Source organism: Hyla sarda, chromosome 5, assembly GCF_029499605.1.
Source record: "Hyla sarda isolate aHylSar1 chromosome 5, aHylSar1.hap1, whole genome shotgun sequence".
Lineage (NCBI taxonomy): Eukaryota > Metazoa > Chordata > Amphibia > Anura > Hylidae > Hyla > Hyla sarda.
This window is the reverse complement of record NC_079193.1, coordinates 216,465,402-216,483,908: the sequence shown is the minus strand read 5'-3', so window position 1 is coordinate 216,483,908 and position 18,507 is coordinate 216,465,402. Positions and strand designations below refer to the sequence as shown.

At 41.1% G+C, this 18,507-nt stretch overlaps 1 protein-coding gene and 1 long non-coding RNA gene across 2 annotated transcripts in view; one reads left to right on the top strand and one right to left on the bottom strand.

Annotated features, from left to right (window-relative positions):
- The window catches only part of LOC130273793 (uncharacterized), a 131,333-nt gene that overhangs the window by 85,881 nt on the left and 26,945 nt on the right, over positions 1-18,507 (top strand). The gene's annotated exons all lie outside the window — the stretch shown is intronic.
- LOC130273792 (collagen alpha-1(IX) chain-like) overlaps positions 15,968-18,507 on the bottom strand; it is a 111,284-nt gene continuing 108,744 nt past the window's right edge. The window contains exon 28 of the mRNA XM_056521121.1: positions 15,968-16,547. Within this exon, the coding sequence (XP_056377096.1) occupies positions 16,357-16,547 (191 nt within the window). The 3' untranslated portion in view covers positions 15,968-16,356. The remainder of the gene's footprint in view (positions 16,548-18,507) is intronic.

The window sequence follows — 18,507 nt, the reverse complement described above, 5'->3', positions numbered from 1 at the left end:
CATGAAATATGCAGTTTTCATTCTGGCCACTAGGGCTAAAATTAAGCTGAGACTTCCTGTTCTGTACAGATAATTTCCCAGTAATGCACTTCTTTTGGTGACACCAGAGCAACCAGAGAAAATAGGCATATATGGATCAAATATTTAGATTTTATTAAACATATATATGCATCAAAAAGACATACATTTAAAAACACTAAAAAAGGACAGGTATCAAATACATAATGATAGAGGCTAATCTGCAAAGATACAGAGTGGGAGGTCTACAAAACATATAACTACATAAGTATAGGCTGAGCAAGCATACAACAGATCGTATATAGACTGTCTGCCCCGTAATACTACAGTTAGGTAAGTGAAAATAGTACACGCAATACAGTAGTATGGGTATATACAGGTATCATCTAGTGGGAGCACAGTGGGACCTCCAACATCACCCAATGTTTCTCTTTGTTTGCTTCTTCCGGGGCGTAATCTGGTGACACCAGTAACACTAGTAAAGAGATCCACAAAGATTCACAGCAGAGATCAGCATACCCCCTCCCTGTAGAATGACCTCTCTATAGGTCACATAGCACACTCAGTAGCATCTCCAGTTCATGAGAATGGGACAAGTCTTGTCTATTGTTACCAATGTTCATGGGTTTTGCTGTAAAGCATTTCTCTTCTAAATGGTGTTAAAACAGCTCAGGCTGCCCTCATAATTATGCACAAAAAAAGTTACAATCAGGAGGCAGAAAATTTGAAAAAAAGAAGGTTTCAGTATCTGGTTATAAACAGTAAAAAATATACAGGAGATACTTTCCCTTTAAGCTAAAGCATTGCATAATAATGATTTTAGACAATGTACTTGTACTACAGAATAGTACATAAAAACATATATGTACTATAATAAAAAGAAAGCAGAGGTGGAATGAAGACCAGCACAGGATAAAGGGATACAGGGAACAGGGAAGAGATTTTGAAACAATATAAAAGAGAGGAGATTAAAGCATACCTGTTAGAACAAAAAAAAAAAACTGTTATATGTTACTCAGTACCTCATCCTGATCATGTGCATATTTTTATGTCTCGATCACCTATATTGCACTAAAAAATAGCATATTACAGCTGCACAATGTCTTTTCCATCTTGTCAAATGGGGGGGGGGGGTTGCCCCTCTCTAGCCTGCACTGTGATGACTCCTCCCTCTGCTAACACACTGCTCTTGGGAGCCTGGCAGCCCTGCTTTGTAACCCTTTTCTTTCTGGTTTTATGCTGTACACACACACACACACAATGATTAATGGAGATTGCCTGTACTCTACCACCAAAGACAATATGGTGAGTGTATAACTTCCATCTTCCTATGTCATTCATGTGTGTCATCCTGAGGCAGTCCTGTAATGCTGGGACTTTTATTGGGTGATTGCATCTACTTTCATTTTCTTCATTACATGATCAGATTGCATTGCAAGGTCCTTATACCGTAACCTAGCAAAAATGTTTTTTAGCCAATCAGAAGGCTGAAAGTAGCTGTTCAGTGTATAGTGTCAATCAAGACTGCAGGACGGTTCCCAACAACATTAGATAGCGTTTATATTTAGTATTGCTGTCAAGTACTAAACTATTTACTAGAATCTGTAAAGCCCAGCCCATGCAGTGCAGTGACCCTTATCCATATTGTGGGTTACATCTGTGCACAATATATTTTGCCAGGAATTTTAGTGTAAACATTTATATATTTTCATGAGCCATAGTGAATACATTGTAAATGACTATATGGAAAAGAGATCTCTTTGCTGCAGTTTGACAGCTGTCATTGTAAGAGATGGCGGTGTAATCATGAGTGATGCTAACATACTGTTTATCATTAGAGAGTCTAAAACAAACAAGGCAAAGTTAAATTGTGTTTATCCTTGAATTTGGATTTTCTGATGATGTCAATGATAATTATGACATCTTTCCTCAGAGAAAATTCGAATATTTACAGTATGACATGGCTTTGCAGGAAAGTACCACTCTAAGTAAAGTATAACCAAACATATTTCCCAATTCATTTGGGCTATTGCTCAGCAGTAAGTCAGTAACACCCACTTACTACAGAAAAGCTGCGGCTCTTCAGTATAATGGTATTTACGCTGAAACATGAATCAGAAATTTCTCCGATGAAAATCTGTTTCATGTAGTTCAGCATGTGCTGGATTTAACCCCTTAAGGACTTTTTACATTTTTGCGCTTTCTTTTTTTCCTCCTTACCTTTAAAAAAATCATAATTCTTTCAATTTTGCACTTAAAAATCCATATGATGGCTTATTATTTGTGCCACCAATTCTACTTATGTCATTTTACCCAAAAAACTACGGTGAAACCCTAAAAAATCATTGTGTGGCAAAATTGAAGAAAAAACACCATTTTGTAAATTTTGGAGGCTTCCGTTTCTACGCAGTACATTTTTTGGCAAAAATCACACTTTCTCTTTATTCTGTAGATCCATACGATTAAAATGATACCCTACTTATATAGGTTTGATTTTGTCGTACTTCTGGAAAAAATCATAACTACATGCAGGAAAATGTATACATTTAAAATTGTCATCTTCTGACCCCTATAACTTTTTTATTTTTCCGCATATTGGGCGGTATAAGGGTTAATTTTTTGCGCCCTGATCTGAAGTTTTTAGTGGTGTAATTTTTGTATTGATTGGACTTTTTGATCGCTTTATATTCATTTTTTCATGATATTAAAAAGTGACCAAAAATACGCTATTTTGGACTTTGGAATTTTTTTTATTTTTTAAATTGGAAAAGAGGGGTGATTCAAACTTTTATTAGGGAAGGGGTTAAATGATCTTTATGAACTTTTTTTTCGCAATGTTATAGCTCCCATATGGGGCTATAACACTGCACACACTGATATTTTACATTGATCAATGGTTTCTCATAGGAAACCATTGATCAATGATTCTGCCGCTTCACTTCTCATGCCTGGATCTAGGGCACTGATCATTCATTCGGCGATCTGCAACACAGGAGGCAGGCAGGGACCCTCCTTGTGTTTGCCAGCTGTTCAGGACGCCGCAAATTCGCCGCAAGGGGCCCGAACAGCCCACTGAGCTAACCGGTAGTACTTTACTTTCACTTTAGACACGGCTATCAACTTTGAATGCCACATCTAAAGAGTTAAAGGGGTACTCCACCCCTAGACATCTTATCCCCTATCCAAAGGATAGGGGATAAGATGTCTGATCGCGGGGGTCCCGCTGCTGGGGACCCCCGCAATATAGCATGCAGCACCCACCTGTTACTGCTCCAGAAGCACTGGAGGGTCTGGCTCCCGACCACGGGAATGGAAGATCGTGACGTCACGACTCCACCCCTGTGTGACGTCACACCGCGCCCCCTCAATGCAAGTCTATGGGAGGGGGTGTGACAGCCATCATTATGATATCATATCATTATGAAATCATGATATTTCCACTTACTATATAGATGTGGTGGTGGGGATGATGATACCTCCGGACAGGTGTCTCCTTCAGTCTGTAAACTGTTAGCGTTCTTATTGAGATGTCTGTGGTAGCGTGCGCCGGGAGTCTGCCCCAGCTGGCGGCGTCTACAACCGCACCTCACGCTCTGATAAAATGCTTTTTAAAAAAAAGATGGTGTACCAGGGAGCCACTATTGGGTGTCGTAGCAGCTATAATATATCCATTAGCGCCAGTGTTCAAAAATCCACCAGTACTGTACCTAATTTACAAATCTGTTTAACTTTCTGGAGCCAGAGTACCCCTTTAAGAATACCCTATTCAGATGCATGGGGCAGTTGTAGTCTTTTATACCCCAATTATGGTGTATGCAAACATACCATAATAAAGAGTGGCTGCTCAGGTAAGGCCTTCTCTCAAAGGACACAGTACCCATGTTCTTGAGTTCTAATAAATGGAGTGCATCGAAAGCAGGAAAATTGGCGTTCGTAAAGATCTCAGTGTCCATAACAAGGACCAAATTGTAAAGGCTAGACAACTGGGCATTTTCAAAATGGAAGGTTGGATGGGGAGTTCCAAGTATGTAGTGATCATTAGCAATCAAAAGTGGTCCAAAGAAGGACAAACAGTATTAGAATGATGTGTGCCTAAGAGGAGTAATGGCTAGCCCATCTAGTCCCAGTCCACAAAAGAACGACTGTATCTAAAAAGAAGAGGTTGAAAAAAAAACCTCTAATGGGAGTTTTTTTTATTATGAAGAGGTGATTGGGATGGGAGGGAACATTGTTGGAAGAGCAATGTGAACGCCCCCATTGCTAGTTTTGCACTATACGCCTGTATATTCTGGTTAGTGCAAGTGACCCTCATGCCAGTTTCCCTTTAAAAATCCAAGCCAGAGGAATGAAGAATTCCTTGTCCTCATGTAGGTCATGGAAGCGGAGATACTCTAACCACTTGAGCTACAGTTTTCAAACTTCAAGGTGGTTTCTATTAACCAGTCATAAAGTTACTTTAAGCAAAACTTTTACTTAATGAATGATTAAAACTGCCCAATCTTATTGTACAGGACAAAGCTTTTTAACTTGCACTTTGAAATGCAAGAGATTGCAGTTAATGTTCAAGATTCCTTACAGGGACTGAAAGAAGAGATGGTAAGGGGAGGATATCTGGCACATACTGAAGTCATTGCCCTTCTCACTTTAAGGCTAGGTTCAGACTACGGAATTTCCGCCTGCAATTTTGCTTTGAAATTGCAGGCGGAAATTCCGCTTTCTAAAATGTATAGTGTAGTGAATGATTTTCCGTTCACAAATTCACACTTCAGAATTTGTGAAGCGGAAAATCCGCTTAGAAATTTCCGCCTGAAGAAAGGCGTTGCTCTTTCTTCATGCGGAAGTCCGCGCGGAACACATTGCAGTCTATTGGAGACTGCAGTGTCCGCGCGGTCCTATCGCTGACTGATTCAGCCGGCGCTGGCCGCACTCGGAATCTCCTGGCGGAAATTTTCTGCCTGAAGATTCCGTAGTCTGAACCTAGCCTAAGGGTACGTTCACACGTGCGGATTTTTTTGCGGGTTTTCCGCTGTGTATTTGAAAGTGGGCGAGCTCTTCTTGGCTGTCCGCAGCCAATTTTCCGCGGCGGAATGTACACTGCGGAAAATCCGCCACAAGCCCCATTGAAGTCAATAGGGACTGTGGCGGATTTTCCGCAGCGTAAATTCCGCAGCGGAAAATCTGCTGCGGACAGCCGAGAAGAGCCCGCCCACTTTCAAATACGCAACGGAAAACCCGCTAAAAAATCCACGTGTGTGAACGTACCCTAAGGCTACATTCACATGTGCGTATTTTCTGCTGCAGATTTGCTGTAGCAGATTTTGCTACCCATTGAAATAATTGAACAGTCTGGTCAACTGATGAGACTATGGTGTCCCTCCTGAGACCATGCAGATTTTGTTTAACAAGAAGGTAAGGGATGAGCAGTGGTGGTGGGGGGGGGGGGGGGTGCATAAACTAAAAGAAGGTACCTATGGCCCTATAACCAGCTAAACAGCACCCAATGCAGGGAAAGTGACCAATTGGGTCATTTCCTCATGGAATGGTGGGTGGCATGGTACCATGGAAATGGAATTGCCCATGCAAAGAAAAGGGCCAATGCAGGTGGAGAACACTGTGGCTGTGGGACAGCATAGATGGGCTTCACAGACGCTGGCAATCTGGCCATTTTGCCAGCAAACAGTCCCCAGACACTAAGCAGAGTTTTTTTTCTAAGGGTCGACCAGTGGGAACTCCGGAAAAAGGTTGCTCAGAAGGAAGGCATAAAGATTAGCAGGATGTCAGTCTTCTCCACTTCTTACGAAGTTGGCAGCTTCTGAAATGCCAAGGGCAGCATTCATTACGAAGGATAATGTAGGGAGGGTAAAAATTGATAAAGTATAAATAATGTGTAGTGTCCAGTGCAAGCTACATAGTGGAGGGTCCTACCTTCAGGGACCAAGCTACTTACAGGAGGGTCCTACCTACAAGGGGCAAGCTTCCTACAGGGGGGGGTCCTACCTACAGGGGATAAGCTACCTACAGGAGGGTCCTACCTACAGTTGCCAAGCTACCTACCTACTGGGACAAAGCTACCTACCCAGGCCAAGCTACCTACAGGGGGGGGGGGGGGGGGGGGGGGGGTCCTACCAACAGGGACCAAGCTACCTACATGAGGGTCTGACCTAAAGGGGGTAGAGCTATCTACAGGAAGGTTCTATTTATAGGGGAAAACTTGCAACAGGGTTGTCCTAACTATAGGAGCACACTACCTACATGAAGGGGTCAAACTACCTGCAATTGCCTACAGGGGGGTCCTACTTAGAGGGGGGTAAACCACCTAATGAGGAAAACTACATACTGGGGAAACTACTTACAAGGGACACCAGTGTACATGGTGAAACTTACCTACTATAGGTGCCAGCTTATTAAGGAAAACTACATACTGGGCACACCTTCATCCAGGACTACTGGAGCAACCTATCTACTCAATAGGGGACAGACCCTACCTATCCCTCCCCAACGACCCACTTACTCACCCACTTTATTGTGAGTGCCACCAAAAGTTAGAATTATTACTGTTTTGGTGGGGAAAAGAGGAGGAGAATGCTGGAAAAATGCGGAACTTAATATGTTTGTTTGGCAGGTTCAGATAATTTGTGACTGGAAGAAGACGTCATATGCCTAAGGGAACGTGGATAACTCAGATCAGAGATGATGTCTCTTGTGAGCTACTATATATAGCTAACTATATAGCTAGATATATAAATATTGTGCATTGCTTCTTTTTTGTCAAAAATTAACTGGTGGGGGAGAAGTGCAGTAACTAACAATAATTTTTTGAGGGGTGCTCGAGCTGAATAAGGTTGGGAAATACTGATTTATTCACACAGACAGTATCCAAACAAGGACTGTACAATCTTTGTATTAATTTGAATGCATCAAATCTGTGGGCTAGGATAGCACAGTGGCAAATCTCAGCTCACTTTCAATTGAATGAATCTGCCCTCATGTAATATGTGTACGGTAAACTTTGTTCCCAACGTAGAGACAAAACACTTGTTGCCTGAAAAGAAACAAGTTCCAGATATGCAGAGCCTGCTATTTGAAATAAGTTAGGCATAGAAAAACAAAGTCTGTCTAGGGCTTCTTGGAACGCTGCACTGCCAAATGTTTATTATTGCTGCCTAAAACACTAGCTGGATTGCTACAAGTCCTTACAGACTCCCAGCACTATGTTTATAGCTATATACTTCATCTATTTCTCAGTAGATAAACAAAGGTGGTCTTACACAGAAGTTGTTCCACCGGGTCCACTTCCTTTCTTAGGGTCTATTCACATGGCAGAATTTCCGCTTGCGGAATTCCGCCTCATATTAAATCCCATAGACTTCTATGGGATTCTGCACCCTCATTTACACTTCTGAATTTCCGCTTGCGGAATTCTGCTATATAATATAAGCAGAGGTGCAATATTCACTTCTGTTTCTAACAAAACTCAAAATTATTTATGAATGGAAAGTCTACAATCTCAATAATCCACTAGAATGGCTCAAGTGGGCGAAATTTCATGGTATTTAATCTTAATTTAATCTTGGGTACAACACGTAAGATTTGCATGTCGGTTTTTACAGGTATAAAGGTATATTTTACAGGTATAACGGTATATAGCACCCAGGTTTTTGCTCCATTCTCTCCATCCATGCCATGGTATCCTCTTAGCTTCTCCTGGATACCAGGTTTGAATGGGAGGAGTTAAAGGGGTTGTCCAGTATCAGTAAAATGCTGTGTAACCATCACATGTGGCCTTACATAGTGCAGAGACTGCCATTCCATTGTGGATCAGCTGTCTATGGCGGATATGCAAGTCTGGTATTGCAGCTCTGCTCCATTAATAGGAATGGGGCTGAGTTCATACAGTCATGGCCGTAAATGTTGGCACCATTGAAATTTTTCTAGAAAATGAAGTATTTCTCACAGAAAAGGATTGCAATAACACATGTTTTGCTATACACATGTTTATTCCCTCTGTGTGTATTGGAACTAAACCAAAAAAGGGAGGAAAAAAAGAAAATTGGACATGAAATTATCACACCAAACTCCACAAATGGGCTGGACAAAATTATTGGCACCCTTAACTTAATATTTGGTTGCACACCCTTTGGAAAAAATTACTGAAATCAGTCACTTCCTATAACCATCAATAAGCTTCTTACACCTCTCAGCCGGAATGTTGGACCGCTCTTCCTTTGCAAACTGCTCCAGGTCTCTCTTACTGGAAGGGCACCTTTTCCCAACAGCAATTTTAAGATCTCTCCACAGGTGTTCAATGGGATTTAGATCTGGACTCATTGCTGCCACTTCAGAACTCTCCAGCGCTTTGTTGCCATCCATTTCTGTGTGCTTTTTGACATATGTTTGGGATCATTGTCCTGCTGGAAGACCCAAGATCTTGTACGCAAACCCAGCTTTCTGACCCTGGGCTGTACAGTGCGACCCAAAATCCATTGGTAATCCTCAGATTTCATGATGCCTTGCGCACATTCAAGGCACCCAGTGCCAGAGGCAGCAAAAGAACCCCAAAACATCATTGAAACTCCACCATATTTCACTGTAGGTACTGTGTTCTTTTCTTTGTGGGCCTCATTCCATTTTCGGTAAACAGTAGAATGATGTGCTTTACCAAAAAGCTCTATCTTGGTCTCATCTGTCCACAAGATGTTTTCCCAGAAGGATTTTGGCTTACTTAAGTTCATTTTGGCAAAATGTAGTCTTGCTTTTTTATGTCTCTGTGTCAGCAGTGGGGTCCTTCTGGGTCTCCTGTCATAGCGTTTCATTTCATTTAAATGTTGACGGATAGTTTGTGCTGACACTGATGCTCCCTGAACCTGCAGGACAGCTTGAATATCTTTGGAACTTGTTTGGGGCTGCTTATCCACCATCCAGACTATCCTGCGCTGACACCTTTCATCAATTTTTCTCTTTTGTCCACACCCAGGGAGAGTAGCTACAGTGCCTTGGGTTGCAAACTTCTTGATAATGTTGCACACTGTGGACAAAGGCAAATCTAGATCTCTGGAGATGGACTTGTAACCTTGAGATTGTTGATATTTTTCCACAATTTGGGTTCTCCAGCCCTCAGACAGTTCTCTTCTCCTCTTTCTGTTGTTTATGCTTAGTGTGGCACACACAGACACACAATGCAAAGGCTAAGTGAATTTCTCTCATTTTTATCTTGCCCACACCTATTACTTGCCCCAGGTGAGTTTAAAGGAGCATCACATACTTGAAACAATCTAATTTTCCCACAATTTTGAAAGGGTGCCAATAATTTTGTCCAGCCCATTTTTGGAGTTTGGTGTGACATTATGTCCAATTTGCTTTTTTTCCTCCCCTTTTTGGTTTAGTTCCAATACACACAAAGGGAATAAACATGTGTTTAGCAAAATATGTGTTACTGCAAAACTTTTCTGTGAGAAATACTTCATTTTCTTGAAAAGTTTCAGGGGTGCCAACATTTATATATCACTATCTTCCAGTCATAATCTGCATTCAAGAGGCTCATCTGATTATAGATACTATGAAGGTTATAAAGAACGCACATAATGACTAGGCTCTTCAGCCATTATGGGAGTTGTACTTTTGTAAAAACTTTCTACTTCCTGCTTCTGCTTAGGGAAACCCTGTGGCAGTCAGCAGTGCCGCAGCTTGCCAGTCCAAGTGACCCCAGACCCTTAAGATGCCCAGCCTAAAAATTGCTGTTTACATCTTACAGCTGCAGCTCTGGCAAGCCCCATAATTATGTAACCAAAATTGAATAAAAATCTAGAATAAAAAAATAACAGGAGAGAAACATCTCTTAAAACCAAACACTATCTCTAGGACACACAAAGCTAGATTTCTGCATTTTCATAAATTGGAGGGTTTAAGGGTTTTCATTGAACCATGCTTTCTGAATTCTCCTCCTACAGCTGGGAGGATATTTTGAGAGCTGATGAGAGGACTTTTGATATAAATATTATTTCTGCTGTATTAAAGGACTTGGATGAATTTGCTAGTTAAATTAAATGCCTTGAGGTAAATTCCAGCCTTGCCAGGTTTTCTTAATTCACTGGCACGGCTTTCAATACACCTTTCTTTATGTAAGTCAACATTTCTGGTGCATGTGCTGTTCACAGTAAAAAAAAGACCCTACTTCAGAATGCCACAGATAAATGATGATGATGTTTCTTGTAATTTACTTGACTTTATGCATACAGTATATGGACTATAAGACAGCTTGCCTTTACAGTGTCAGATAATCTAGAGAAATACAATGTGTTTTTTTACAGGGTTATTTTTAAAGTACTGACTCATATAGCCTCATTCCTATGAATTATTGTTAGGATAATGCCATATGAGTTGGTAATAGTTGAGCAGAGAAAACAACCAGCACCATTAGTACAAACAGAATATGCTGGTTTTAATGCCATTGTACAGTTTCCCCATTTTTTGCAGCACATTAATGATATAGCAGAGATTGACATTACTGCTATCTAAGCAAGAGTGTCATTTCTAATTCTGTTTTCGGAAAGATAACTAAAAATATATATTTTCTTCTTGTTCTTCAAACTTGGAGGGGGTGACTGGAGAATAGGTATACATTCTTAGCCATACCTAAGTGCTTTTCCCACCATAATAAGTCATGTGTTTTCACTAGAAGTTGCCTGCAACATGTGGCAGAGCCCATCCTTGTGCTAGTTATATAAGACGTGGGTCTTCGAGGGGGTTAATTATTGTTACATGCATGTATACTATATGTGTATGCTAAAATACTGTTATTTATCTTGTATTTGTGGCCTTTACATGTTGAACTGATAGCTGGTGGCTTTTACTGCCATGATGCCAGGTGTTTTCATGCCACTCTGATGCTCCATGGGTAGTGCAATGATGCTCTCTTGTCTATATGCGCTATGCCGCAATCCCAATTGGCAGAGCCTGTGTTACTTTAAATGGACTTGTGTGGGAAAGCATGTGATTTTGGAGCCTAAACAGCATAGTGTTAAAAGTAGAAGCCTTGTAGTGCACAGATGACAAAGAACAGCTAGAGCGTGGAGAGAAAGACTGCCTTGTGTGAAGGCCCCGCTCTATGCTGTCTTTACATGTGCCTGCTGGTAGTAGCAATACGCCGCTACCAGCAGACACAGTGCAGCGATGTGCGCGGCGTACTAACACATCGCGGCCGCTCTCCCTGCTCTGAGCTAGGCAGAGAGCTCCCGCGATGTGCGAGTATACTGCAACTCGCACATCGCAGTGCGCCTGCTGGTAGCGGCGTATTGCCGCTACCAGCAGGCACATGTAAAGACAGCTTAGAGCGGGCCTTCACCAGCGGATCTGCAGCGTAAAGTACGCTGAAAATCTGCGCGTGTGAACGTACCCTTAGCCAGCAACACCCTTCAATGTGTGAGATAGGCCTCGTTCACACTACAGAGAATCTGTGAGTAATATCCACAAGGATTTTCCACAAGGATCCCACCTCGTAGCACTCTTCTGCTGCTCAGTTCACATGTCATAAGTTCCATAGGTTGACTTTCATAAATGGAGTAAAGCAGAGAAGAGTTCAGAAAGTATTACTGGAATCCCTAGATGCTACAGACACATGACAAGGAGGAAAAGGATAGGAGCCTACGAGGCTGTGTAAGGTTCTATTCACATGGCGGTATTTCAGCTTATGGAATTCCACCTCAAATTAAAGCCCATAGACTTCTATGGGATTCCGCACTCCCATTCACACTTCTGAAATTCCGCTTGCGGAATTTCAGAAGTGTGAATGGGAGTGCGGAATCCCATAGAAGTCTATGGGCTTTAATTTGAGGCGGAATTCCACAAGCAGAAATTCCACCATGTAAATAGACCCTAACTGTGTGGGTCCCTCTTGTTAACATAGGTCCCTCTTGTTAACCACTAGTCTGTCTGTCCATAGACCACAGGACCGATAGCCCATTTGCCAGGGCATGTATACATGGGAACTATAATTATCCTTATAGGTATGTAATGCCCCCTTTCCCCCGGATAAACTGGTTGTTAATGAAAGAGTTATATATATATATATATATATATATATATATATATATATATATATATATATATATATATATATCATATCACCTACACTTTTCTATTACAGGTACCCACTTTCTATACAAATTATAAAATACCAAGTATATGTCATTTCAGCTATAAGTCTACCTAAAATACGCTATGTATATACCTTCAGGGGTCTTACTTAATATACCTTACATGCCTTCCATCACTTACATCAACATCTTATACTATAATCACTCTATTTTCAGAGATATCTATATCCCTATGGACTGCCTGCATAGTGATGAACATATACATATGATTCCTCCCAATGAGGGGAGAACTCTGTAATATATCTTATACCTCCATGCTGTATATCCAGCTATACATTAACGTGGGAGAAGAGAGAGAGGCACTTACCTATTGTGTACCCCCACTTCTCTAACTTGAATTCCCTGATGAGTTGTGAGTAACGGACACAGCGAAACGCGTTCGATGATAATTTATTTATTGTTTACATCTATTGGTTTAATACATGTATACTTATTGTGTTGTATGCACCTGACTAACGCAGTGATATCTGGAGATAATATCTAACAGATACCTGCCATATCGCTTAAATCCCCATACCTTCCTCCATCCCATCCTTAAGATATAGGGTGAGATAGGAGGATCCGGATGCGGGCTGGCTCTCTATAGGAAGGCCTCCCTGCATTAATAGGTAGGGGGTCTGTTGACCAGCAGGGTCAGCTACTTAGGGAAATAGAAGTGGGCCATTACCTAGGCTCACTACCACCATTTAATAATTGTTTATACATTGTTTGTTGATTTTACTGTATTCTTAATAAAAGTTATGTTTTATGAAATCTGTGGACCTCCTATTATACTATAAAATTAGTTACACAGATCCCCACATTTACCTATACTCACCTATACCACATGACAAGGAGGAAAAGGATAGGAGCTTATGAGGCTGTGTAAGGGTCTATTCACACGGCGGAATTTCAGGGTCTATTCACACGGCGGAGTGGTTGTAAAACAATCCCATTGATGTCAATGGGATTTTTTTTCCAATCCTTTCACATCCGTTTGCACCAGTCTGCGCTCATTTCCATTTTTTTTTTTTTTTTTTTTTTTTTACGAGAGAAAAGACTGTGCATGCAGTATTTTTTCCCCCATTATAAAAACTGTAGAAAAAACAGATACAGTAAATTTAACATTGAAGTCTATGGAAAACAGATGAGCCTTTAATGTCATCTGTTTGCATCCATTTTTTTCAATCAATTTTTTGATCCGTTTTTACTTCTGAGCATGCTCAGACCCCAAAAAATTTTTGGGGGGTTTATTAACTGAACAATAACTGATCCAATTTTTGATTTTTTTTAAAGTCCATTTTTATTTTTGACAGGAGAAGAACGGGATGGGTCTATACGGCCGTGTGAACGCGGCCTTACTATGCTATTTTAGTTATGATCCAAAACATCTTAAATGTGAGGCACAGTTGTTTAGATCTGCTGTCCATAATATTTCTTTACTGCAAGTCTTTCATAGCGGAGTCTGAATCCAACAAATCTGTTACATGCATGAAGTCTATTCCCAGATAAATGGGTGGTAATTGTTAAGATGGCACAATCCAAGCAAAGTCACAGACTGTTTGTTTTGTTTCCTAGACATTACAGGTGAAAGTCGCTAGAGATGACTGATTCTTTCTCAGTATTTGCTATTTGTGAAAAGCTCTAACAGTATTGTTATTTTACATAATGTTTGAGCTTATTTAATATGATACAGGTGGGTATTATAAAGAAATGCTTCAGTGCACTACTATGCAATGTTATGCCTTGCTATGCCTTCAGAGTTTGTTTTGAGGATATAAATAATGTATAACTATGCACTGTGCCGCATCAAAGAGAGAGTTCCACATGACTCACTAGGGAAGTCTCGGCACTTTAACAATAATTATAATCTTTCCCAATAAGTGTAAAACCCAGAGATGAAATGTGTTTTTTTTTTTGTAATCATTATGAAACCCATTGGCTGGCTACATCAATATATATATATTACAAAAATCTGTCACGCACATACCGAGGAATTCTTCTTAAACACAAACGTTCCTCAAAGAAACAAAAGACTTTGCTAGTATCGATATGTTTGCAGAGCAAAGCTCTGTTTTATTACTCTACTACCTGCCTATTCATTTGTATGTGTTTGTATGCACAGAAAAGATGGTATACTTCAGCCATTTGTGTATTTAAAGGGGTTCTCCGGTGCTTACACATCTTGTCCCCTATCCAAAGGATAGGGGATAAGATGCCAGATCGCGGGAGTCCCGCCGCTGGGGATGCCCGCAAACATGCACGCGGCACCCCATTTGTAATCAGTCCCCAGAGCGTGTTCGCTCCGGGTCTGATTACGGGTGACTACAGGGCTGGCGGCGTGTGACGTCACGCCTCCGCCCCTGTGTGATGTCACGCTCCGCCCCCGTGTGATGTCACGCTCAGCCCCTCAATGCAAGCCTACGGGAGGGGGCGTGATAGCTATCACGCCCCCTCCCGTCAGCTTGCATTGAGGGGCAGAGCGTGACGTCACACGGGGGCGGGGGCGTGACATCACACGCCGCCGGCCCTGTAGTCGCCCGTAATCAGACCCGGAGCGAACACTGATTACAAACGGGGTGCTGCATGCATGATCGCTGGTGTTCCCAGCGGCGGGACTCCCACGATCAGGCATCTTATCCCCTATCCTTTGGATACGGGATAAGATGTGTAAGCACCGGAGAACCCCTTTAAGTGATTTGTCCTAAATGAGATCATGCTACTCTACTTCTCCATCATTGCACCCCTTTTTGCAGTTAGTGCATCATTGATGGCTTAGACTTAGACTTTATAATAATAGCATATTTTTAGGTTCTTTTTGATCAATTTTAAAACCTTGGTGTTTTTTCCTGTAATTGTCAACTAGCATATTCAGTATCACCTAATATTAGATGTAGTTTAGACTTTATCCTAATAATATTAGATGTAGTTATTAAAGAAGTGTCCCTTTCCTATTTTAGATATAACGTGAAAACTTCTCCAAACCACATAGTCAAACAGGCACTGGTTAACATTGTATCCCGAGATATCACACTACGGGGCGCATTCTGTTGCTCTTTTTTTATATTTTACTTTCCTATTTTAGGCCTAGTCTGATCTTCTGTTGTAAGAACAAAATAAGGGTATGAAGGAAGTCATATCGGCTCTTCCGACAAATGTATTTTAGTAGATACAGTACTAGTATTCAGAAAATCATTCTAGAATGCCTTCTTTTCACATTTGGAAAGTCTTCAGACCCTTTCATTTTTTTTTTTTTTTACCACATTTTGTTATGTTGCAGCTTTCTACTAAAATCAGAAAAATTCATGTTTTCCCCATCATGCTGTGATCAGTACCCCATATGGAGAAGGTAAAAACAGAATTTTAGAAAGTGTATATACTGTGTGTGTGTGTGTGAGAGAGAGAGAGAGAGAGTGTGCGTGCGCTCGTGTGCGTGTAATTGGTGCTTTGCAAAAAAAAAGGCCCATTACAGTTGCCTTTTTGTTCCTCAATGTTTATAGTAATTCTGTTGTTCATAATACATTACTTCTCTTTTTATACACCTGACAATAATATGTCTTTTCAGTGTACCGTAAATGTACAGTACTGGGGGGCTGGTTTGTACAAGTGGCTGTTTCTGGCACTGCTGTAGTGTACAACGGCTTACGCAGTAACATACCTTCTCAACACAAAACAACACAGAGGAAGTCTACACGTGAAACATGACACACATTACACACAGGACAGAAAGTCTGAAGAAAATGTATTTTAATTATTTTGGAATATAAATAAAATATTCTGCAAAAACTGCAAAGGGAATGTATGTTTATTTATTTGGCACCTGAACTTCCTCAGGATATAGACCAAAACGTCATCCTGCATATATCACCACTGGAATGAAAAGTCGAATCTATTCTTCCTTAGTTACATTTCTACGAATACCCATATGTTCTGAAATCGCAAATTTTCGTTTTGTTACAGGAATTCATTCAACAGATTGTTCTTCTGACTGCCACTGTTTAGGATAGAGATACATTTGGTAGATGAAATCCACATATGGGATCAGCAGATGTACAGACACCAGGATGGTGTCTGAGGTTACAACATTTTGTTTGACTAATCTGCATGTCCATTCACATAATTGGTAAGCTTTGCACAGATCCATCATGCTGTTACCTTACACTGAAGGCAGAACAAGCACCCGCTTATCGTCCTCTCAGATTTGTACTTAAAATGTCTTCCTCAGCCCCTGCTCACTCAGCATTGATGGAGCATTAATGCCACAGTCCCTGGCTTCACAGAATCCTGGGACCCCTGCTGGGCCCGGTAGCCCCTGCTGGCCTGGAGGACCGCTATAACCAGGGGGACCCTGTAGGCCAGGGTTTCCTTCCTTGGCAACTCCTGGGTATCCTGGATAACCTATGAAATTAAAATACAAATTGTTAAATGCATGAACACCGCAGTCTATACCATGAATCAATGAGAATACACATATCCCGAGTGACTGTTTTCACAGTGAGTGAGCTATTTTACAGGATATGTCAAAATGACAGAAACTGGTGCTGAGGAATAAGTGATGAATGTTCCATAGTCACATTTTCCATTCCATGTTCTAGCCAACCTGAAATCTACAGAAATGCAGTCCCTACAGATATCAGGGAAAAGTACATATTACTCTTGCACCCCATAAATATATTCTATTTGTTGTCATCAAGTATTCCAAACCTTGTGTTTCTTCATCTTGTACACTAGACTTTTACATATAAGGATGATAATATAAGAAGAAGAATATAAAGAAGAATATTATCAGCAGGGGATTCCAGATCCCAACAGGTGGACAGTGCTGGGTACTCACCATCATAAACTATAAGTAATCCTGTAGGGTTCTATTTTGGCACTATTTTTTAACTTGTCTCATTGTAAATGGAATTACTAACATCTCTTTATTTTCTGTATATTTAGATTTAAAAATACCTTATTGTAAGTTAAAGTTCACTGCAAGATATATGCAAAGGGCCCCTGCAGCATGCGCATACAACAGCACAGTCTCCAGTACAGATTGTATTTATATTACTGGATTTTTTGCTATTACTTTTTATTTTATTTTTTATTTTTTCAAAGAGTCTCTGAAAAAAAAATGTGCTAGATATTGTCGTTAGCTTTGAGTAAAACAGTCATAGAAAGAAAAACATCCTGCTGTATTTCACCTGGCATTTCATTTTCCTCTGTGAATACAGTGGAGAGGAATGAGGGCAATTTATAATTGTATTTAGAGCTTTTATTTGCGCAAGAGTTTTTTTGCCTTTTTTTTTTCCCTGCAAAATCTTATAGAATTCTTCATAGCCATGTCATGGTTAAGTTTACCATAGAGCACTTTCTACTGTAGAATCTAATTTATTAACAGGTTTTTTTTTTTGTTTTTTTTTTAAGCAAAAAAATTAGCAAAAGCACTTTTCTTGCGCAAATATACACCACCTCGGAGGACACGTACCAAAGTGTCAGAAATCATCTGAGAATGTGAAACTTGTGTTCTTCTTTGTATTTTGGAAAGATAATATATTAACTATTTTGGGACAGTTAGGACTACTATTTCCATCATGGACAGACTCTGCCCATGATGGGAGTTATAGTCCAGGGGCTGAGGGGCAGATTGCACTGGGTCATTCTCCAGAGACCCGCATTTATTAACTGTAAAAGCCGGCGGCATATGCGGCTACACTGTGCTCCCGGCGGGGAATACTGTATACGCTGTCATCATTCATCATCCCCGCCGCTTGGAGACGGGAGCTCTGATTGGTGAAAAGCTATTCACCAATCAGAGCTCCTGTCTCCTGGGCGGGGATTATGAATTATGACAGCTGTATACAGGAGCCGGCGGGGATCCGGCTTGTACAGTTAATAAATACGAATCGCACCGGGTCTCTGGAGAATGACCCGGTGCAATCTTCCCCTCAGCCCCTGTACTATAACTCCCATCATGGACAGAGTCTGTCCCATGATGGGAGTAGTTGTAGTACCACAACGCTGAGGGATGGCACTTGCATATCCCCCAGCTGCAGGACTTTTAGGACTACTATTCCCATCATGGACAGACTCTGTCCATGATGGGAGTTATAGTCTAGGGGCTGAGGTGCAGATCCCAGCAGGTCATTCTCCAGAGACCCACTGCGATCCGCATTTATTAAGTTAACAAGCCGGCAGCACATGCGGCTTCACTGCGCTCCCCGCATAATCGCCGCCGCCGGGAGACAGGAGCTCTGATTGGTAGTAGTTCTAAAAGTCCTGCGGCGGGGCACGGGCAACTACTCCCCTCATGGCACAGACTCTGTCCCATGATGGGAGTAGTAGTCCAAGGGCAGAGGTACAGATCGAGTTACAC